This window comes from Mastomys coucha, unplaced genomic scaffold, assembly GCF_008632895.1.
Source record: "Mastomys coucha isolate ucsf_1 unplaced genomic scaffold, UCSF_Mcou_1 pScaffold22, whole genome shotgun sequence".
Classification (NCBI taxonomy): Eukaryota; Metazoa; Chordata; class Mammalia; order Rodentia; family Muridae; genus Mastomys; species Mastomys coucha.
This window is the reverse complement of record NW_022196905.1, coordinates 227,086,539-227,111,432: the sequence shown is the minus strand read 5'-3', so window position 1 is coordinate 227,111,432 and position 24,894 is coordinate 227,086,539. Positions and strand designations below refer to the sequence as shown.

At 36.6% G+C, this 24,894-nt stretch overlaps 1 protein-coding gene and 2 pseudogenes across 9 annotated transcripts in view; 2 read left to right on the top strand and 1 right to left on the bottom strand.

Annotated features, from left to right (window-relative positions):
• Cyld (CYLD lysine 63 deubiquitinase) overlaps positions 1-24,894 on the bottom strand; it is a 66,222-nt gene that overhangs the window by 22,072 nt on the left and 19,256 nt on the right. For 7 of the 9 annotated variants that reach the window (XM_031340792.1, XM_031340788.1, XM_031340786.1 and 4 more), the window contains 7 exons: positions 24,243-24,348; positions 15,574-15,582; positions 14,481-14,579; positions 10,166-10,279; positions 3,076-3,455; positions 2,059-2,224; positions 1,079-1,220 (listed from right to left, as the gene is read on the bottom strand). In XM_031340792.1, coding sequence (XP_031196652.1) covers positions 1,079-1,220; positions 2,059-2,224; positions 3,076-3,455; positions 10,166-10,279; positions 14,481-14,579; positions 15,574-15,582; positions 24,243-24,348 — 1,016 coding nt within the window. The remainder of the gene's footprint in view (positions 1-1,078; positions 1,221-2,058; positions 2,225-3,075; positions 3,456-10,165; positions 10,280-14,480; positions 14,580-15,573; positions 15,583-24,242; positions 24,349-24,894) is intronic. The other 2 variants (XM_031340793.1, XM_031340794.1) reach the window with 2 other exon arrangements.
• LOC116070761 lies at positions 3,677-4,717 on the top strand (annotated as a pseudogene).
• On the top strand, positions 11,324-12,484 carry LOC116070757 (annotated as a pseudogene).

Sequence of the window (24,894 nt, the reverse complement as noted above, 5' to 3'; positions counted from 1 at the left end):
AATTCATGTGTCAAGTCAGCAGAGGCCTGTGTTCAGCCATTAGCACCCATAGACCCTGAAGTTCTAGACCACAAACACAGGGTAAGGACATGCCAGGGAATGTTTTGAAAAAAGCTTGTTTACATAAGCCAAGAAGAATCTGGAAATCAGACCCCCTCTGTTCCCTCTCTTCCCTCACTTCCCTCTCCCTCCCCCTGCCCCATCTCTCTCGCACACGCACAGACAACATGGGGAGAAAGTTGGAGGCTACTAGTTAGGACAAATTCATCTTGCTCTCCTGAGACATGGGCTCCTATAAAATAACTTGTGGGTGACTAGCAGCAGAAACTTACTGGTATCAAAGAATATAACATTTGGCTTAATCATATTTTTATATTATATTATACATTAGATATTATAGCAATACTACAAGGTTTGTTTAATCAAAAGTATTCCACCAACAAAAAGACCACAGCCTTTATTCTGCTCTCTGCTTCTGAAATCCTACCATTCCTGCTAACCCCCTCGCTTTTGTGCACAGCTTACAGAGCAGAGCTGGCAGGGCCTCTTAGTTTAACTGCAATGCACAATCCTTAAGGCCATAGATTCATGGTTCAATCTTCAGAGCTTAATGTTCCTTCTATTATTCACTCCACTTTAGGGAAAACGACACAAAGGAGGGCAGCAGTGATCTCATGGGAAATAATTTTTAATATAAAGAATTTCTATGATCACGTCGATATACTAAAGCATACACATACAATGCTGACGGTTTACTGCCAGTTACTTGGTTCATTCAAGTTCAGTCTACTACACTGGAAGCAGATGCCTTCAGCACATCTGTTCATGGGGATCAGCGCTTTTACTCATTACTTACTGAAGTATTTTTATATTAGCTTTTTAAATCTATAAATAAGATATGAAATTTGTTAACTGTCAAGGACAAAAATCTTATGATCTTTCCTAACTCTACTCAAAGGCACCTCCTTACACACACACACACACACACACACACACACACACACACACACACACACACCTTGTCTCCACTCCCCCAATAAAGCACTATCTACACCTACTGCAGAAAATGGGAACATACCAGAATAAAGTTGAGTCTAGGTAACAAGAATTGTAGTGGCCCTGGATGCCTTTCTTTTTTCCAATCATTATCTCTAAACCTTCCTTTTCCATTTTAGGTGGAGTATTTTCTTCTACTACTTCACTTAAGTAGCCCCCAAATGCTGAAAAGATAAAAAATGAAAATAATTATTTTAAACTATGATAGTAGATATTTGTATGTAATACATATATATGTCATCATTTAAAATATATTTTGATATTCTGTGCAAATTTTTTCCATCTTTAGTTAACTGTTAGTTATCTGGGCTTATAAAAATGCTATTATTCACTTTCAGCACTGCTTCCTTCAGATAGAACTTAGAAAATTAAGTTAATTAAGCACCTGTCAAATAAATACTTTGTTACTTGTCCAAATGTTTCATTTTCAAGTGTGAAAAGAAAACGAAGATTTCCAAATTACTCTTCAATATTTAGAAAAATGTTTTTCATAAAGATAGTTTCTCTATTTACCCCTGCTTGACTCTCACTATTGTCCAGAACTGGGAAAGGCCAGCATCAGCAAGCTGATGAGAAGTGATGACAAGAGCTGTCCTCCCCCTGTCAAGCTGATTGTGTCCCCAGACTGTATTATATTTCTTCATAGGATATCCTGAATGAGGTGCTTAAATAAGATGGTAAGGGAGACATTAATACTAAAAGGACCACATTTTCATTTCTACTACCCATATTGCCAAAAATTAAATGTCTATAATCACTACAAGAGAAGAAAAAAATAAACCACTACTTTTCCTTCTTTCAATCCTAAACACTTTTCCTGACTAACACTTTTTGAACGTATCTCCTCTTAGGACAACTTTCTTATGCACACAATCTTTAACAACTTAGAAACTTGATGAACATTGGCAAGAAAATCATTTAAACACTGTTATCCTCAGATATTGAAAAGCAGCAAGAGATAGTCATTCCAGATGGGTAAATAAATTAAAAGTATCCAAGTACCTAAAGAGTTACACCTTTCAATCTGATTGGAAACAGGCTGCAAGGATGCAAACCTAGAGTCCGGTCTGCAGCTCTTCAGTTTCACAAACAGTGCCTTCTTCAGGGCACACGTGAAATAGCGCGTGCCCCTGAAAGTTCCATCTGTACAGCCTGCGCATTCATCTTCCTGAAAAAGAAAGTCTTCTTCGGTATGTGTTACACTGCACCTTGCAGGAGTGGGGAAGAACTATGGCACTAAACACTTTGTCTGAATTCCCTCATCAAATCTGTACTGAACAGAACAGCATCAAGAAGAAGGCCTGACTGACTGATGCTTCAGCTTTCAGTAGTGGTTTAAGAAGACAACTCTCTAGCCTGCCAGGAAGTATTTCATGCATTTCCTTTCAAAACATGCACTCAGAGCTCCCTTGGTTTACTGATTTGTACTGAGACATTTCAAAAGTATTAAGATCAAGGGGCAGGGGGAAATAGATTACTTTATCTAGTTCCTCACCATCAAGATAACAAGTGAAAAAAAATTAACCGAAAGCCACATTAAGGTAAAAGCTAAGTTTATTCAAGTTCCTCATCCACAATTATGAAATATCACACAATATTCTTTCCTAATATCCAAAGGGAAAACCTGCTCTTCTACCAAAGGCCTCTGAACATGATACTTAATTGTAAAGCCAATCATATCAGAGGAGGTTGAGGAATAAGAAGAAAAGCTGATAATTGCTTTGTTAGGTGCATTATACTTAATATAAAGAAGCTAAATAGTCTAGCCTAAAAATCCATCTACTCCTTGATCACAGACAAACAAACATGAGGAAAAAATGAGCTAGGAGCTTAAGGAACAGCAAAGGGTGAATGAAGCTAGGCCATACAGTAAGAATATTTATCTGTTACTGGAGATACATACACATACACACATACACACATATATAATGATTTTCTAAGAAATTATCTAATAGGGGAAAACCTAGGCAAAACCTCATGCAGGAAAAGAGTTGTAGATTTTTGGCCACATTAAATTACCAGTTCCAGTCCAGCTAGCACGTCACTGAGCCCTGGTGGCTGGCCAATCCAACGGATAACCCCATAGAACGGAGGGTTCTCTTTTACTTCAGCCAGTGAGCCCACCTCTAACCCGTGTGCATTCCCAGAAGAGATGGGCAAGGGTGGACTCTCCTGGACAGGTGTGCTGTTCAGCTCCCCCATCACAGACTGCACTGACAGAGAGAGTGGACTATGAGCCATGCTGCCATTAGTATTGGGCATCTTTGTCAGGCTGAAGGGTAAGGAGTGAAATCTGTTCTCGCTAGACAAGGAGTTCATGGAAGGAGGTTGCGGTGGAGGTGATGAATGTCCGAAGTCTGAAGACATCTCTGTAAGTGACTTTGCAGGGTCTTCTGCAACTATGAAAAATTGTTCTTAATTAGAAAAAGTTGTTCAAGAACATTAAATATGCTTGTATCTCTAAAAACAATAAAAAGATCTAGTCTAACTGACCACATGATCCCTTTGCAAGTATGCTCACAGCACTGCAAACCTACTGACTAAATAACATCTGTCCTTGTTTCTCTTCTTTACCTCCAAACTTTTCTGTCTCGGTAATCTGGCACCCAACTGCTCATCTATGTCTGGTCAGTACCACATAGGTTATATTCTCTAAGCTAGAAATCAGTGTGAACAAACATAAAAAAAATTAAGTAGCAACTCTAAATAACTAATGGATCAAAGAAAAATAAGTTAAGTTTTAAAGATAAAATAAAATCAAAGCCCTGCTGTGACTTTGTCCTGCTGTGACTCTGTCCCGCGTGTCACAGTTTCTTCTGTCTTTCACCTCATGAAGACTCGATGGACATGGACATGAGCCCTCTTAGACCTCAGAACTACCTTTCAGTTGTGAACTAAAGGCTGACAAAGACCATCACTTTAAAGTGGATAATGATGAAAATAAGTGCCAGTTATCATTAAGAATGGTCAGTTTTAGGAACAGGGGCAAAAGCTGAATTACACATTGGAAGGGCAGAAGCGATGAGCGAACTGTGAAGGCAGTTTAGTTAAAGTAACACTGGCAACTGTGAAAATGTCTGTACAACCAATAGTTTCCCTTGGGGGCTTTAAAATTTCACCACTTGTAGTCTTAAGGCTGAAATATCAGGACCTGTGCACTATAGTGAACAGCACCTAATAACTGTAGAGGAAGATGAATATGAGGATGAGGAGGATGTAAAACTCTTAAGTATGTCTAGAAAGCAATCTGCCCCTAGAGATGTAACAAGGTTCCACAGAAAAAAAGCAAAACTTGATAAAGATGCTGAGGATGATAACAAAGACAGTGATGATTTTGATGAGGAGGAAACTGAAGAAAAATACTAGTGAATAAGTATGTACAAGATACCCCAGCAAAAAATGCACAAAAATCAAACTAAAATGGAAGAGACGTAAAACCATTAACATCAAGATCAAAGGGTCAAGTCTTTCAAACAATAGGAAAATAAATCCTAAAATACCAAAAGAACCTAGTTCTGTAGAAAACATTAAGGCAAAATTGCCATCAAGTATAGAAAAAGGTGGTTTCTTCCCAAAGCAGAAGCCAAGCTCATTAATTTTGGTGAAGAACTGCTTCTGGATGACTAAGCAGGAGGCTACTCAAGGTCTCTGACAGTGGTAGATATCTCTTTAAGAAAATGGTTTAAACCATATGAAACATTCAGTCTTACTTCATTTCTGTAACAGTTGATATCTGGCTGTTCTTTTCATAATGTAAAGTGAGAACTTTCCCCTACTGTGTCCAATAAATGCTGTCCAGGTTTACCTGCCAAGAATGTGTTGTCTAAAATGCCTGTTTAGTTTTTAAGGATGGAACTCCACCCTTTACTTGGTTTTAAGTATGTATGGAATGTTATGATAGGACATAGTCATAGTGGTGGTCAGATGTAGATGTACAGAGATAAATATACACATGTGTAATAAACTCAGTATTTTAATAAAGTAAAAACAGAGAGAAAAAAGAAACCAAAGAATAAAAAAATGTGAAACACAGATAAGTAGTGTTTATTAAAAAATTATTGATAGATTAGTTTAGAAAAAACAAAAGGCTAGGTATTAATTAACTCATATAGACTTGGTATATCAGAAAGTCAAAACAAACAGATAACAAAACATTAATGAAAGAGAAAAAGTAATAAAAAAAAGCTTAAGCTAAAGTAAATATCAAAGGAATAACTCAAGAAAACAAACTTAAAGATTAAAAACAACCCCCAGAAGTTGTTTCCTTAAGTGACTAATGTAGCTGGAAGGCACACACTGCTTCTCATCAGGAAAGAATGACCTTTTTAATGCTGTTAAGATAATCACTAATACATATGTTTAGACATCTGGGGTTAGAAAGATGGCTCAGTATTTAAGAATGCTTATGGCTGGGCAGTGGTGGCACAGGCCTTTAATCCCAGCACTTGGGAGGCAGAGGCAGGTGGATTTCTGAGTTCGAGGCCAGCCTGGTCTACAGAGTGAGCTCCAGGACAGCCACGGCTATATAGAGAAACCCTGTCTCAAAAGACCAAAAAGAGAAAAAGAAAAAAAAAGAAAAAGAAAAAGAAAAAAAGAAAAAAAATGCTTATGGCTCTTTTAGAGAACCTGGGTTTAGTTCCTAGCACCCACATGGCAGCTTGCAATTGTCTGTAACTCCAGTTGTAGGGAATCTGATTCCTTCTTCTTGCCTCTGTGGCTCCTACATGCATGGTGGCATATGAACTTACACAAGTATAATCACACACACATAAATACACACATGCACATGTGTACACACTCATACAACATTAAATTTTAAAAAATTAAGCTGGAACTAAGAATATAGTAGGAGCTTGCCAGGCATGTGTAAGGCCCTAAATTTAGTTCCTGGCATGACAAAACAAAAACCAGACAACAAAACAACCCTATAAGCCAGGATCTTATTCATATTCTGCAAACATCAGTTCCAGGTAGCATATAAAACAATGTGACTGGCAAACTACACATGTCTAGAATACAACATAGAAGAATGTTCTTTATGACTTCAAGGAAGACAGCAAATTACATATAAGCATATAAGCCTGTAAGAGGAAATGATAACTATCATCTGGTTAAAATTAAGAACTTGTTCATGAAAAGAGGTTGTAACTGTGATAGGCCTTGAGCCTAAGGAGAGAATACTTGCAGTACACTTTTCTCAGAAGGTAAGAACATCAATAGGACCAAGAAAAAAAAATAATGAAAGATCTGAAAAGGTAATTCACAGAAGAACTAATAAATCAGTGAGAAGATCCTTGCCCACATCAGTAAACAGGTTAAGTGAAAACACAAACCAACACAAGATGTCATTTAAAACCTATGGGCCTTACACACTATTCTCATCCTTAAGAGACTCTATATAGAGTGAGCAAGGGTGAATATAGAGACACAGAATGTACAACTACTGAGTGCTTGCCTTAAACAGGATACTCATACAACTTCTCTAAGGCTCAAGGAATACTGCGGAAGAGGGAATGGAAAGAATGAAAGAGCTAGAAGATAAGAAGATATGACAGGTGATTTTTTTAATTTTTGAAACAGGGTACCTGTAGACCAGGCTATCCTCCAAGTTCCTGTGTAGTCAAAGCTATCCTTGAACTCTGGATCCTCCTGCCTCTATCTCCCAAATTCTAAAATTATAGGTATGTATCACCATATCCAGTTTTCATCTAAGTCTTTTACAACCAATATTATTTCATAAAACTATTGAACAATACATCAGATTCAAGTAGCTCAAGAAGTTATGAATACACCAGTTGTGGCAGTTTGAATGAGAATGGCCCTCACAGGTTCATACACTTAAATGCTTAGTTACCACAGAGTACTGTGTTTTAGAAGGATTAGAGGGATTAAGCGGTGTGGCCTTACTGGAGGAGGTGTATCACTATGGGTGGGCTTTGAGGTTTCAAAAGGCCAGACCAGGCCCAGTCTCTTTTTCTCTGTTGCCTACAGATCAGAACATAAAGCTCTCAGCTACTGTTCCAGTGCCATAACTGTTTCCCACCATGACGATCGTGGACCGACCTTCTAAACCCATAAGCAATGTTTTATAAGAACTGCCTTGGTCCTAGTGTCTCTTTCACAGTAACATAACAGTAAAGTAACTAAGATACTAGTACAGCACAAAATGTATATTAATAAAAAGATGAAATTATAGCATAAATTGGAAGAATCAGCATTGTCTAGATTATGAAAGCCTCTACTTCCATTAGCTCCTTTTTCTTAGATATCAATCAGCACCTTGGAGAGCATTTGTGAACTGCTGGGAATGACAGGGCATCATTAGGCTTCCTCAGTCACCTAGATGGTCTCTGTGCACATCCAGAGACCAGCAGTATTTGTAGAGGCCAAACGTTCCTACCAAGTACTCTCCAGAAGTTAGAAAAGTAAGAATTGGTAGTACAGACCAAGTCCTAACAAAAGTAACCCACCAAGAGACAGGCCCTCTTAAAGGAACACCATTTAGACATACATCCTGCCTTGTAGACAAGGGTAAGTTCTTGAGGGAGGCAGGTCATGCTGCCTGCACTCACAAACCCCACTCAGTGCAGGAATCAGAGGTGGAGAATATCCACTCAAGTCACTTTCTGTATAAGTATATATGTAACCTATGTTATATAATTGCAGATTTTCACTGTTGTGTTTTAGCCTATAACTGAAACCATATGATACATAACATAGTCATCATAGAGACTTACAACACTACAAATTCATATTTTCTATTTAGTTTACCAAATCTACTGATTATAAAGCACTACAGAAGCACTACGAACTTACAGAAAAGATAGGCAAGTAACCAAAGGACATTTAACCTAACCTAAGAGAGTAGGCAAGAACAAGGAAGGTTTCTGGACAAAAAAAGCTTCAGATTAAGAGGTGAATAGCAGTCAGCCAGCCCATTAAACTGGAGGAACTAGTCCAGACAATTAATCATATGCACAAAAGGGTAGAAAGTGGGCAAGACAAAGACAGACATAGACAGAAAAACAGACATAGACATGCGAACATACACAGAGAGAGAAAGAGACAGAGAGAGACAGAGACAGAGAGATAGAGAGATAGATAGATAGAGAGAGAGAGAGAGAGAGAGAGAGACAGAGAGAGACAGAGAGAGAAACCCAAGCTTCTTGCCCTATGTCAGTCACCATACTCTACATGCTCAGCACACCCCCAATTGACCCTCTGATGAATTTTTCCCATGACAGAACTGACTAGGGTTATCAATGACTTCCAAAATCAGAATCAAATGAGCTTTATGTTGGTCTCACTTCATGTGCTCTATCTCTGAGAATTCAAGGATGCTGTCCACTTACTCAATGCACTCCTGACCCAATGGGATCTTGGATTTACCCAAAACCCCATGGTCACTTTTCCTTAGACTCATTAAGACTTATCTTCCTTCCATCGCAGCCCTTAAGTCCTTCAACATTTCAATCCCTGTCCCCTCTCCTAACTGTTAATCAAAGAACTTTAATCCCCCTGTGGGAAGACAACTTACAAATGTATTTCTCAAGCTCTTGCCTCTCTTCCAAGCTTTAAACCTATACATCCAACCAACCCTGTTTAATGATTTACCTCTGGAAAGTTTAAAGGACCCCTCAAATGACTCATATTCAAAATCAAATTCACCACCTACTTCCTGCCTTCTAAGTACATGATCCAGAAAACTAGGGGTCACTGCTGATACACCTTTCTTCCTCAACTCTTATATTCAATCTAGCTATAGCTCCTTTCAATCCAACTCTTGATATCCCTTTATATCAATCTACTTCTATCTCTTCCCCAAATCTAATCTCAGAAATTATAACCAGTTACTTTAATAGCCTTCAATGGTGTCTACTTACTACATTCACTTTGAGTCTACTGTTTGTCCTGTACCAAAATGCTGTTTGCAAAAGACAAACTTGGATAGACCACTCTCTTCACTAAAATTTTTCCAGTGGTTCTCCATTTTCTTTCAGGAAATGGTTACGTGTGACCTGGCCCCATTGACTGTTGCCTTTTCTCCTCTGGGTCTTTCTAGTCTACTAGGCTCTATTCTTCTCAGAGGACTTTATATATACTATTTCCATGACCTAACTTGTGATATTACTATCTCTGAATCATTTCTCTAGTATCCTAGTCATTTTTCTGTCAACTTAATACAAAGCAGAGTTATTCAGGAAGAGGAACCTCCATTGAGAAAATGACTCCATCAGATTGCCTGTAGGTTAGGTCTATAGGGTCTTTTCTTGATTAGTTGTGAATGTTGGAAGGCCCAGACCACTGTGGCCAGTGCCACCCCAGGACACATGGTCCTGAGTTGTGTAAGAAAGCAGACAGAACAAGTCATTAGGAACAAGCTAGTAAGCAGCACTCTTCATGGCCTCTGCGTCAGTTCCTACCTCCAGGTTCCTGCTTTGAGTTCCTGCCCTGACTTCCCTTAGTAATGAACTGTTACCTACAAGCATAAGATGAAATAAGCCTTTTCCTCCCAACATTGCTTTTGGTAAGTGTTTCATCACAGCACTGAGACACCTGGTGCACGTGGGTTGCCCTGTGACCTCTCTAGCCCCCTCCCAGCACCAAGTCCTGTCACAGCACTCATCAATACTGCAATTTATGTCTGAAGGATTACTGTAATAATAAATGGACTACAACTTCAAACAGGGTTTAGGGCTATATCTATTTTACTCTTTGTCATAGTAACCTGAGAATGTCTCAATAACTACTTGCTGAACAGATGAAGGAAATGAATAAAGAAAAATGATGTCTAAGAAACAAGTGAAAGTGGAATGTTTTAAAGGAAGTAAAATAGGATTGTCGTAAATGAGTCACTTCATTTCTAGAACCTTTGCTCCTAAGCACACGAGTTAAGAGATAAGAACAGACTACTAACACATTTCAAATGCATCGTAAACCTCAAAGCAGAACAGTTCAAACTACATTTAACATTTCAGTTTAGCAATATTAGCATGTCAGCAATGGTCTACTCACTGGTTCCAAAAATTATAAATATTGATGAAAAGGCGTTTTCCCTTACACACTAAACAGAGAGGATCATTATAAAGAGTACTAAGTAATAGATTACCTTCATCAATGTACCATGGATTTTTGGACTTGGATTGTTGTGAGTCAACAGATGACCCATTTAAGGTATAAAATAATTCAGATCTGTTTCTACTTCCAGGGTCTGAGGTAGATCCTGTGGAAAAAGAAAATTTTCTTTTTAAAAAAAGGTCAATATAGTGTAAAAGAGATCTTTGTAAGTAAATTAATATGAATATTGTACACCAGCTGCTCATACAGATAACAGACATATACAAACAATGTACTTTGTTGTTGTCTTCAGCTTTAAAAGTTTAGTAATTGGTCAAAACAAGCGAATGGGAACAAGTTAAAGCCTGCTAACTTTTATATTAAAGCTCTAAGAAATCATTCCACAGGCAGTAGTGACACACACCTTTAATTCCAGCATTAGGGAGGAAGAGGAAGATGGATCTGAGTTCAAGACCAGCCAGGTCTACAGACCAAGTTCCAGAACACCTAGAACTACACAGAGAAGTCCCATGTCAAGAAAAAAAAAATTGGGCTGGCAAGATAGCTCAGCGGGTAAGAGCACTGACTGCTCTTCTGAAGGTCCTGAGTTCAAATTCCATCAAGCACATGGTGGCTCACAACCACCTGTAATGAGATCTGACGCTCTCTTCTGGAGTGTCTAAAGTCAGCTACAGTGTACTTATATATAATAATAAAAATAAATCTTTGGGCTGAAGCAAGCAGGGATTGAGCGAGCAGAGGTCCTAAAAATTCAATTCCCAACAACCACATGAAGGCTCACAACCATCTGTACAGCTACAGTGTACTCATATACATAAAATGAATTAATAAATCTTTAAAAAAAAAGAGAGAGAGAAAGAATTCCATATAGTCTATTTCTCAATGTCAAAATTACCTCCTCTCATTTCATTTGATCAAACTACTGACTCACACATTTAACCTACTACATTCATACCGTATAACAGTGGTTTTCAACCTTCCTAATGCTGGGACCGCCAACCATAAAGTTAGTTTTGTTGCTACTTTATAACTATACTTTTACTGTTATGAACCTAATGTCTGTGTTTTCTAATGGTCTAAGGCAATTCCTATGAAAGGACATTTGACCCCCAAAAGGATCAGAACCCATGGGGTGAGAATTGCTACCATATAAAGACATTTCAGTCTACAAAAGAACAAATGTGCAGCAATGTTACAGAGCCTAGAAATGCACAGTTCTATTACCAAGGTTTATGTAAGTGTATACTCTGAGAGTCACAGAAAAACACAACTGCCTAATAATGTACTGCTCAGAATTTATTATTACATTAATAAATGACTTGTGATTATAATTTCTCTTTGTAATCTCCAAATGCTCTAATCAAACAAAACAAATTAAGATTAAAAAAGTTTTTTTCAGGTTTAGGCTAGGTATGTGGCTCAGTAGTAGAGTCCTGGTTTAGTGTGTGTAAGGTACTAAGCTTGATCCCAGTGCCACTCCTCCCCACTGAAGAACATAACTTCAGTGTTGGAGTTATACCTGAGCGATGGACTACTTTCCTAACCACATAGAAGGTTCTGTTGACTTTGATTACAAACATTACAAAAAATAATCATTTAATTTCTTTTAGATTTACTATTTAAAAATCTTAGAATTTTACCAGTAAAATTTCTTGTTTTTTATAGTTTCAGGGGAAGGACTTTTGGAGGACCTCTGGGGCAGCCCACTGATGGCCTTAGTTGTGATGCCTGTGACCCAGGTGACTGGTGGCACCTTCCTCCCCTCAGGTGAAGGCCATATTAAGCTTGAATGCTAAGACTGTGAAGCCCACTGGTAAGAAGCCCAGTGAGTTTGAGTCTGCCATCTCTCAGGTGCTGCTCCAGCTGGAGGTGAACTCAGATCTCAAGATATAGCTGTGGGAACTCAACATTACCAAGGAAATTGAAGTTGGTGGTCCAAAAGCTATATTAACTTTTTTACCAGTTCCTCAGCTGAAATCCTTCCAGGAAATTCAAGCCCAGCTACTTTGTGAAATAGAGAAAAAGTTCAGTGGGAAGCAAGTAGTCTGCATTGCTGGGGGAGGACTCTGCCTAAGCCAACAAGGAAAAACTGTACAAAAACACAGTGAAAGTTCCCGGAGGCTGCACCCTGATGGCAGTGCACTACACCATCCTTGAGGGCTTGGTCTTCCCAAGTGAGATTGTGGGTAAGAAGATGGTGTGAAACTGGATGAGCAGCTGGCTCAGAAAGGGCCACTGAGACAAAGCATGGCAGAACAACATGGAACACAGGATCAAAACTTTGTCAGATGTGTATAAGAAGCTCACAGGCAAGGATGTAAATTCTGAATTCCCAGAGTTTCAATTTTAAAGAAAATGATTGAATAAAGTATCACTCATAGAATTAAATAAATAAATGAATAAGTAAAATTTCTTAATTTCCTCATGTCTGAAAAAATGAAGCACCATAATTTCTCACACTTTAGATTATAGGACAAATCATACTAGAAACTAATTATGTGGTCTTAATAACTATATTTAATGCAAGTTGAATTCTAAAATGCTAAGTAAAAATTCATTTCTCTACCATAATCTTTCTCAGGTTACATGTAGAGATCACACAACTCCTATACCTCATAGGTTTATAGCAATGGTTCTCAAGCTGTGGCCATTCAACTTGGGAGATCACATACCAGGTATTCATTACAATTCATAACAATAGCAAAATTACAGTTAGGAAACAGCAACAAAACAATTTTATTGTTGGGAACTTGTGTTGGGAACAACACAAGGAACTGTATTAAAGGGTCACAGTATTAGGAAGGTTGAGAACCACTGGTTTATAGGGTGATAGAAGAAAGGAGACCTGCATTATAAACAGGTACAAGACACTTCCCTGCCTCAGTCTTAGCTATACAAACACACACCTCTTTGGTGATCAGTATGAATTCCTCAACCCATATTGAAGCCAATTGCTTTTCAATTTAAAGTAAAAAGCTCTGGACTTCACAGTTTAACTCATACATCATGTGGTACACCTGTAGCCAGCTACTTGGAAAGCTAAGACACAGGTATCATCACCAGAGTTCAGAAGCTTAAATTCAGCATAGGAAACTTATCAAGACCCTCATCCCGAAATAAGAAACCTATAGCTTTTTTATATTTCAGAGTAGTGATTTTATGGAATGTTTTCTGTTTTGTTTTGTTTTTTAAAGATTTATTTATTTTTATGTGTATGAGTACACTGTAGTTATACAGATGGCCGCTCGCTCCGGCCCGCTCACTCTGGTGTAATACACTGTAGCTGTCTTCAGACACACCAGAAGAGGGCGTCCGATCTCATTGCGGGTGGTTGTGTGCCACCATGTGGTTGCTGGGATCCAAACTCAGGACCTTCGGAAGAGCAGTCAGTGCTCTTACCTGCTGAGCCATCTCGCCAGCCCTGGAATGTTTTCTGTGTGTAAGACATGTAGGTATATGTATAAAAAGGTATGTGTGCATGTGTGTGCTAATCCTCAAGAGCTTATTGTGTTTTATTTTCTTTAAAGAGGGTCTCCACTGACCTGAAAGTTGCCAATGAAAATAGGCAGGCTGACTAGCTGGTAATAGCTAACATGTCTCAGGAATCTCCTTGTCTCTATGTCCCAGTGTCATGTCAAAAGGCAACAATAATTCCTCAAACTCCAAAAGGCAGCTCTAGACTATAGAAGGATTTCTGGCAGTTAGATAAATCCAGAATTCCTCAGAAACTTCTGAAGCTGGTTCCTCTCTACCAAAGGAACCATTTCTCTAATCACTGGTAGAAGGGACAAATGGTTCTCTGTAGTGTCTATTAGCACACCAGAGTACACGCTGGCCTCCAGGCTCCCTCAGCATCCTAAGTATCTGTGAAACACTTCACAGCCCATACTCAGCTCACCTCCTCCTCTACCCTAACTCCCTCCAGCTCATGGACTGCCCTACTCCCAGCCACCCATTTGTTCCCTATAGAAAGACAAGGTTTTTCTCCCTGCTACCACAATTCTTGCTTCTCTTGCAAATAGGCCTGATCATGTCCAGTCTGCTCCTTTTTCTTTTTGCTTGGGACTCTTTCAGATGCCCTAGATGTTCTCCCTCTCTTATCCACAATAAAAACCTCCCCTGACAATTCATAGGGTAGCCATTTTGGTAGTATCTTTACTGCACCCTCATAATCACATACATAAAATTTTGGTTTACATAAAATGTTTGAGTTACATATATATACATATATGTGTATATATACACACACACATATATATATTCACAACACACACACAAATACCATATAGCTTATTTAACATTTGGAAAATCAGATATCATATAAACTATCAAGAATAGCTCCATACCTGTAACCTTTGGTTTATTATGACTAGATGAACCTTTGTCACCTACACCTCTTGACATAAAGGCAAGTTTGGGAGGCCTCCTTTCCTGTGTCACGCTATCTGAAACAGCAAATGCACTTTTTAAATATAAACATACATTTATATAGAAGAGAAATAGTTTAACAATCAATGACAAGAGCATAAACAAAACAAAAAAATCCTTTCCAATAAAAAAGCATAATCTTTATAGTCATGCAGATTAAAGACTCAAAAACACTGCAAAGTAATTTCTCAGGGAAAAGAACATCAGCACTGTTCTTATGTGATTTTTACAAGAAAATACACTCCTACATCCTTCCAAATGCTTTAACTTCTGAAAAGTTAGTCAGATGAAGTCAATTCTGTTTGATGTTTTAAAAAGTTATAAAGAAAATCTTATGTAAAGAAAACATTACTCATAGTTTTTGCTGCATTTTCTAGATCAGCATGCCTAGACAACCCTCCATATTAGGGTGTTTTACACTCAAGCATTTATAAAAGGTGCTGAGATAAAAACAGACAATTTATTTACTGCCAAAAAACAGAATCTTTACATGGTGATGTGCCTAAAGAATCTCTACATGATGTGGCATACTAAATGTATTTGATAAAACATTTTGTGCCACTCTAGTAAGAATATCAGATTGATGTATTTCACAGAGATAGCTTGATAACAGTCTAGTTAGGAGACACATCAAGGTTAGGAATGCTCTGAGTAGTAAATATGCTTACACTTTTAAACACAAACACATTAAGAATAACAGATGTGTATACAAATACATGTAAACAAGAAAAACACAGATTTATGCACAGATCAATAATGCAGAGAGCCAGAGACACAATAGTAATTTTTTTTAAGAAAGCAATCTAAGTTTCATTCCAAAGTACAGACACAAAAAGGTTCAACAAACTTCTTTAGATTCAAAGATATCTCTAAACCTTAAAACCTAAGCAGCACTCATACGACACTTATAAACACTGACCAAATAAACGTAAGAGAATTAGGTGAAAGGTTTCCCCTTAGGAAGTTCAACAGCACATCCATGAAGTGCAGCACAATGCTAAGGAGCCATACCTGATAAAGCTGTTATCAGCAAAAAACGGTATCACCCACAGTGGAATTTTGAGGACAGAAAGGAAAAATAGGAAATATGTTTTATATTTTAAATACAGAGAAGTACATTCAAAATGAAAAAAGGGAGTTACATTGAATTAATTAAATAAAATTATGCTTGATATCTTTTTCCATGGTTGGAGGAAGAGGGAAATATATATTAAATTATATCTCTTAGACATTTCAAAATACAATCAAATGAAATACTGGAACATCATTTCAATTAAAAATTATACTAAATGACCATAATTTTAGCAAATAATATAATAAAAGAAATACTAAAAATGCCTTTATGACATTACCATTCAGGTATCTATAAATGTCATCTATGAGAATTTTTATAGGAAAAATAACTCTTTGACACTGGAGAAATGCTCAAGTTATAGCAGATAAACTGACTAAAGACAACTATGCCTACTGTCAACTATAACTAAGAATATGTAACTCCATTTAAAAATAGATGTTTTTAATCCAACATATATACATACATATTAAGCTTAATGGCTTAAATTTGAAGAAAACTTAAATATGATGTAGTTGACAGGGTAAGAAATAAATTTAGCAGACAATTTTTAATATTGAAATTATCATGATTAAAAATATCCAATGATATACTAAGTCCACCCAACAGCACATCAAAATGCACACAGTAACCCTATTCATAATAACTAATGGCTAAAACTAATCTATTCCACAGGACAAATAAACTGATTGAAGCATATAAAATTGTGAGCTGAAGATAAAGGTCTGTGGTAGAGCACGTGGAAGCATATCCAAAGGCTTGGGTTCAACCCTGCACCACAAGAAAATAACAGATAGAGTTCACTAAAAATGTGGCCTATTAATACAGAATACTACTACATAACAATAAAATGGAGCAAACCACTACTACACACATGAACACTGCTGAGCAAAAGAAACCAGACCTCAAGTCTACGCAGTATACACACAGCAGGACTGCATTCAAAATGATAAAACTAGGAGTTTAATCATTACTCTTTTTGGTTCTCTAAGGGAAAAAAAAGTCTTTTTGGAGATTCTTGGGTTGAAAATCCTAAAAACAAAAGAGTGAACAAGTTATTAAAATAGAATGTCTATAAATTTGAGTAACCTATTAAATTGAGAGGGGTTGTTTAAATGATGTATTGTTCAACATCATCTGTCATGGTACACAATTCAAACCCAAATTAGAACTTAACATGTAACAAAAATGAGGGTATTATAAAACCCTCATGTGCAGGCATGCTATGCACAGCAATTATGTAAAAATCTGTGTAAGTTTGGATGACTACTCAGAATAAATATTTTAGATAACTGTATATAATAACTGTACCTGTAAGGGACCTTACAGGTAACAACAGAATTGCCTTCTAAGCTCTACTGCTTCAAACCATCCTTCCCTTGAGCTCTAACTTTCTCCCATGACCAGAAGTCCTCCCTATGCAGAAGAAATTACAGAATAGGCAAACAGAAAGAAGCTTTGCAGTTGCCAATGTCTGGAGAGAAGCTGCTATTGAGAATGGCTAACAGGGTTTCATTCAGGGACGATCAAAAATCCTAGAGCTACACAACAGCAATAGATGTATGATATTCTAAATGTACTTACTATTGATGAATTATGCTTTAATGGAGTAATGTAGTAGTACATAAATTACATTTCATGTTTTAAAACTAAGAAAAACTTCCAAATGTAGAACTAAGTAAGACTTGTTGGACTTAATCCCAAAAGTGAACCTTGTGAAGAGGATGAGAAGTCAAGACTAGGAGAAAATACTTGTAAATCATATTCAACAAAGGGCTGGTGTCTAGAATACATTTTTTTTTTTTTTTTTTTTTTTTTTTTTTTTTTTTTTTTTTTTTTTTTTTTTTGGTTTTTCGAGACAGGGTTTCTCTGTATAGCCCTGGCTGTCCTGGAACTCACTCTGTAGACCAGGCTGGCCTCAAACTCAGAAATCCTCCTGTCTCTGCCTCCCAAGTGCTGGGATCAAAGGTGTGCGCCACCACCGCCCAGCTAGAATACATTTTTTAATTCTATAAATCAATAATAAAAAGCAAATAACTCAATTAGAACATGGCCAAAACAAATAAAGAATTATTTACTGAAGAATATAAGCATAGGACATAAAAACATGAAAAGATGTTGAGTATCTTGAGCTATTAAGGAAACAAAACTGCAATGGACTTTCACCACACATCTCTCAGAGCAGCTAACATGAAAAACAACCATGCTGAGGGGGGTGTAGAAAGACTTGATCTTTTGTATATTTCCAATGGTCATGTGACACCATATAGTAGTCACTCTATAAGACAGTGTAGCAGCTTTTTATGAAAGATTATTGTAAAGAATAGTGGTTCTCTGTATGGGTAGAGTTCCTCCTAGCGCTAAGAGTGTGAACTACTTCCCTTTGAGCTGCTGGTTAAGAACACTCTTGGAAGTCCCCAAAACAGCAAAAACAATCGTTGCTGTTAGTTGCCTACCAGATCTAGACGGTGAGCTCTTATTGCTGAAGATATCACATCCTCTGCTCACAGAACATACAGAAATCAAGCTGAAACTGGGCTGGGACCTTCCTCTCTCCTAACTATCCCTTATAGTACAGAAAATATAATGCAGGCTGTTAGGGGAAACTATCAAGTCACATTCAGCTATTTGCCCTGTGTAAAATAACATTGACAGGCCAGATGAGCTACTAGTACAACAGCATCAAGTTTATAGGGGTAACCAACAGTTTCCTGATTAGGTTTGGGGTCTACTCTACAGGAATGGATCTCATCAATCAAAAGCCTATGGGTAAGTAGGACATAAGACCTAATACAGAAATTACTGCTGTTGTTTTGTTAAACGGACACGATCTGGCTCATAAAGTGCCTTATAAATAACTTATATGCCCACAGTGTTGCTGTCATTTTGGTCAGAGAAGCTTCTTACTGCAGTGGTCAAAATACTGAGAACGAATAGTTGCTCGATGTCCAACTACAAATGGTACAATTATATCATTCTTTCCAAGGTTCAGGGAACACTGCATTAAAGGGTGGAAGGTAAAGAGCTGGAAGAAGTAGAGAAGCATGTGGAATGCTGACTTCCAGGTTGCTGCACTCTTGAACTATAATACCTTAAATAAGATCTACATGAGATTGAGCTTGTCATGGAAAGGGAAGGGAATCAAGGGGTCCCACCCTCCCAAAGGATTTATACATTGTTAATGGTTTATAGGAAAGGGTGAGACTTTTTTTTTAACCAGTCAGGTAAATTATACATGCCCCTATAGCAACCCTAATGAAACTCATTAAATCTCACATACACATACACACAGGCATTAAAGTGGGACTATTGGGAAAGAGAAGGATTAGTGGAGCTGAGAGGGGTTGAGAAGGTTAAATGGGTAATCATGGTTGAAATACATAATGTACATGTATGAAAATATTATAATAAAACCCATTATTATATATAATTAATGCTAATAAAAACTTTTTAAAAACTTACTATGGAAATAACATGATCTAAAACTACACAAAGAAAAATATACACTTTCTACCTATTTCTATACATTTTCTGCCAGAAAACCTAAGATTTGAATTCACTCAAATTTCAGCATATAATGTTCATGAAAGTATTACTCATAATGACCTCAACTTAAATGTACTTCAATGGGCACTCATTAAATGAACAGTACACCAAAACCAAGGACTATGTTAACAATTAAAAGGAAAAGACAATTTTACAGCATAGATAAATTTCCAGAGAATTATAGTGGATAAAAGCCAATCAAAAATCCCCCAAACTATGTCCTACACAAATCCACTAACATATAACTTTTCTGAAATGGCAACTTAAAGAAACAAAGAACAGACTGGTGTTTGCAGATGTTCCCTCTTCCAGCGGCTACCAAGTGCTTCAGTGCTTCAGTGCTTCAGCTGGTGGTGGGATTTCATACCTACTATCCCCTCCTTCCATACTAGGATTTTGTTTGGCTTAAGGCTGCATGGGTGTTCATGTTGACACAATTCATGTGAGATTATATATACAACTGTCCTGATGTATCCAAAAAATTCTGTTTTCTTGAAGTCAACCTCTACTGATGGTTCTTAAAACCTTCCTGCCCTCTTTTCTGTAAAGTTCCCTGAGTCTTGGGGATAAGATGTATGTTCCCACTTAAGGCTAAGTGTTCCATTGTCTCTTGTTCTTTGTACTATGACCAGTTGAGGGTCTCTGTCAATTGTCATCTAGTGCACTAAGAAGCTTCTTGATAAGAGTTAAAATGTAGTGTTCTATGGCTATGCATCAACTGTAGCACAACAAAACGGTTACCTTTTTAAAAGACATGAACTATGAAGATGTGCAACACACACACACTCATACACACACACACACAAAGGATATAAAAGAAATTATGAGCTTGGGATCAGCCTCAGAAGGAAAGGTTCCCACTAAACAACTTCCTTTTTAAATTTCTGTGAATATGCATAAACTGTGTGGTCTAAGTTGTTTAATTGTATTCTTAACCTTCACAACTAAAAGTCAGAGACAGAGCTCAACAAGCAGCAATGCATTACTTTAGGAGTGTCACACAAAGGCTTTCACCACTTCATAAACTTGGATGTGGTATCATATCAGATGTGCTAATGCTTTGGGCCATCAGAAACAGCAGGGCAAAGAGGGACATTTTTATAGCAGGCAGAAGCAAAGGTATCCAGACACCAACAGTAAGAAACAGTTCACTGGGAAGAATTCTTTCCAAATCTCACCATCTATTCAGCTGCCTGAAAAGGAATCTTTCCTACGTGCTGGAAATGTTAATTCTGTCCCACAAATGGAGGTAATTGAGCAAGAAAAAAATAAATAAACTAAGGGACTAAAGGAGACTCTTCATATTTTATCCCCCTCAAGAAAAGAGTGTTAATGATACAAAAAATATAGATGAAGGCTTATTCAAATTAAATTAATTTTCATCTAAACAACTTTATTTTTTAAAAGTCTATTTGCAAGCTTTATTTTGTTGGCAAATAAGTATAATTTATGTGTATAAAAGCAGTATCATTCTTAATTATCTCCTATTCAAGATTTATGAATATCAATAGTTTTGAAAGAGAAAAAGCATTCTTTCCCTTTCTCATGACTGCTCTAAACCAGCAATGATGTTAATAGCAAGCAAGGGTCTTCAAGATCCCTGTCACGGGACTCTTACATCATGAAACTTATGTGGTTTTCTCTTGCTGTTGATGGCTTTGCTATTTTAATTCTATATCAGTATTTAAATAAAATATAATTGAAATGTTTTTAATGTGAGTACTACAAAAAAGGAAAAACAAATTTTACTTGTAAGTTACACCCCAATTGCAACATAGAGAAAATAAAAATGGCGTCTTTCTTCTCTCCTTTCCATTTCTTATGTGTTACTGCAGAATCTAAGACAATTTACATTTCAAACAAATTTAGAAGTGAAGTATATGCATATATGTTATTCACATACATATATATACAATATATATGTTTAAAGAAAGAAATGTCGCTAAAGAGTTGAGGGAGGGTGGAACATTTCAAATCTTTCTTCTACAGAAGAATGAAAATAACACAGCTAAATCTGTATATGTGAGCTTTATGGCTCAGGGATCTTCTTCCTTCTTTAACGGTAATACCAACTTAATGGTTTCCCCAAATCCACAACTTTATATAACATTTAATTTGGCTATAAAATACAAAACTCAAAAGCAATGCAATTAAGATAGCTAAAAATAAGTTACATTCACTCAAAAAATGTCACAGGTTTTAAGGTTTCAAAAACACCACTGGATGGCCCCGTAGGGAAAAAATTCTTTAAAAAAGAAAATGTCCAAACATATCTTTTTGCTAACTGAAGTGAAATTTCACCAGAGGATCTGACTGTACAGAAGCAGTATTACCTAGAATTGGTTCCCTGTAAAACTTCACAAATAATGAAAGAAAAACTGATAAGGACGTCTTCTCAGCCGTCCAGCAAGTCAGCACATCAAATTAGCACAGCTCTGCAAGTGTATTCAGACAGGCCTCTCAACTCAGCTCTGCGAAAGTTTGAGGCCCAATCACTTCTTGTGTGGCTGCTTAAATGTCTCATGGCGAGGCCTACAGAATACACGGAAGTGACAGGCCACACCCCATCTTTCCTACCCCTTGTTTTACCACTCTCTAGTCTAGTACCATCTAACTGACCATAGATTCTACTCATAGATTGTCTATCTTCACTCGGTAAAATGAAAGCTTGGCATAAGAATTATTATATTTTTGAAATTTGTTTAATTTATCATATGTGTATGTGCCTGAGTGCATGCATGCATGCATGTGTGTGTTCAGAAGTCAAAGGACAATCTGCAGGAGTCCCTCTCTACATTTACCACATGAGTTCCAGTAATTAGATAGGCTTGAAGGCAAGTGCCCTTACCCACTGAGCCATCTTGCTGGCTGTAATAATCACTTCTCTTTTTTTTTTTTTTTTTTTTTTTTTTTTTTTTTTTTTTTTTTTTTTTTTTTTTTTTTTTTTTTTTTTTTTGGTTTTTTTTTTTGTTTGTTTGTTTTTTTGAGACACTTATTGGGACTTAAACTTACAGATTTGCTCATGTTAGGCAAGTGTTCTACCACGGAGCTACATTCCAGCCCTAATAATTCTTACCAGCTTTGCCTCCTACAATATCCATATCTAAAGAAGCCTATGTAAGGACTTGCTACTATCTGAATGAATGGTGTTTTATATTGCTGTTTTTTAAAAAAAAATAAGCACTCACTATAACATTAAAAAGTATTTCAACTCACAAACTTCCAAAACTATACTGTCTATAAAACAAGTATAAAAAAGTAAATACCATTAAATAAAATATGAACACACATATATGCTTTCCCCCTAAATATAAATGATTTGTTTCCAAAAGGTTGGGCAAGGAATTGGGAATGGGAGACCCAAAAGGAGTTGTATGGAGGTGTTATAATCAAAATACATTATATGTATGAAAATTCTAAAAAAAAAAAAAAAAACAAATACACCTTTTGAAAGAAATTAAAAGTAAAGAATGACAGATTTTTTAATAGCAAAATTGAAATGAAGCTGTTACATGAATCTCACACCTCTTGCTACAAAACTAAAAGCTACATGGGAAACATGTTCAAACTGTAAAATAAGTATTTATGCCTTGATACCAACAGGGAGTCAGGAAGGACAGAGTGCAGCCCAGGACTCTTCATTTCCCATTTCTATGAAACAAATTCAGGACTGAAAATAAGCTACAGAAAAAAACTCAAAAACATTTTATGTTAACATTACCAATAATGGAAAAACACTAGGCAGAAAAAAAAATAGTTTGCTGCTCACTTATGATTCTTGCTACAGTAAAAACATCTTTTATAGAACCAGAGACAAAATATATCTCCATAGAAACAATATCCCCTAGCATGTGACACTAAGAAATATGGCTTTTTATGCATTTCTTCATAATGCAAGAGCACTCTGAGAATATGGGATTTGTTGGAAGACTGAAGAGAACTCATGATGATAATCAGACAGGGATGGGCATAAACTTCGGCTCTGCCATTTACTTTCATCATAGATAATCCAAGTCTGATATGAGCTACAGTTTTACTTTGTTTTGTTTTTTGTTACTTTCACTGTTTGTTCTCTTTTACATTTTAAATCAGCAAAAAAATTATCAAGACCTATTTTATAAACTGGTTTAGAACATAAAGACAGCATATAAACCATCTAATTCCAGGCCTAGCACAACTATTCATAGTTACAAAATTCAATAACATCCAAATCTCTGAATGCCTCTCTTGGCTCTACTGCACTAGCCTATCACTGAGAACTCAAATAGCCAGGGCTGGTGTTGATACCACTGCCAATTATCTCATAGCAGCCAAGGGAGACACTTATTTGAAGCAAAACAAAAGGTTCTGAAGCTTTGAGGAGGTTTTTGGTGGTGATGATGGTGTTTTTTTTCATTTGGTTTTAAGTTCACAGGCTGTTCTGTATCTCAGTGGTAAAGAGTTTTACTGTGGTGCCACTTGTACCACATGTATAAGACTCTGGGTTTCATCCCCAGAAATGAATGTTCATTGCCTTTACCCACTGAGCCATCTTGTTCACCCTGATTATTACTTCTGTAATAATTAATAATAATAATAATAATAACAATAATAATAATATAGTGTTTCTGACTTCAGTTATGGAGCATGATCTAACATAATACCATCTTAAAACAAAAAGAACTTCAGCCATCATTTAACAAGAACCTGAATCCACTGTGGTGTGTAGATGAGATAACCAATTTCTCTTTACAGGATCCTACTTTCAACTCACTCCAACAGGTAGCAGTTTTTGTATTTTTGAACCTTCCAATTACAAGAAAGGGTTTTTTTCTCTATTAGAATGTCTAGAAGAAAACAATGTAAAAGATAATGTATAAACTTCACTCAGTACTTTTAGAAATACTACTTTTAGAAATAACCTCTATTGCTTTTGTTTGGGGTAAATAAAGAATATTCTATTTAATGACAATTCTGCCTTATAAAACCCAATTTCAAAAGACCTATCTTAAAGTATATATTTCCATTCTCAAAACAAAACACACATTAGAAACTGTCTTCTGAATACATAAAGAAGACATACCTGGGATGATGTCATTGATGTGCAGAAGAATTGTACTTTCAACACTTGCAAAACTACAAAGCTGTACTCCATCAAACCGTCCATCCCAGTTGCCAATAGGGTTATCCTAGAAATGACATACAAAGTAAACGTTTAAGCCTTCCTCAATTAAATGTAAATATGAACATCTACATTTCTTACAAAAGAATCTTCTAAAATATTTTACATTGAGAACTTTTAACTATTTTGCCCCAAAGAAAGGTTATATTAGAAATAGCTGCTAAAGTAACAAGGTTTTATAATAATAATAATAACAATTAATAATAATGTTACGGCAAACACACAGAAAAATAGTTTAAAGTATTTCTCATACTTTAATCTGTATTAGTAGCACCACCTGAGGTTTAAAGTGACATTGTTTGCATATGGAAATTCACTAGGTATGCATTATTTTACTCAAAAACCTTCCCTTAAAAGTTAATCACACACATTTATATCCCAGGGTACTTTCCTCATCTGAATTACTATATGATTTTCTATAAGCAGAATGGTAGTTATTCCAGGTTTTTTTAAATGTATGAGTGCTCTGTTACATGTATACCTACATGCTAGAAAAGGGCATCAGATCCTTTATAGATGGCTAGGTGCTCTTGACCTCAGGACCCTGGAAGTG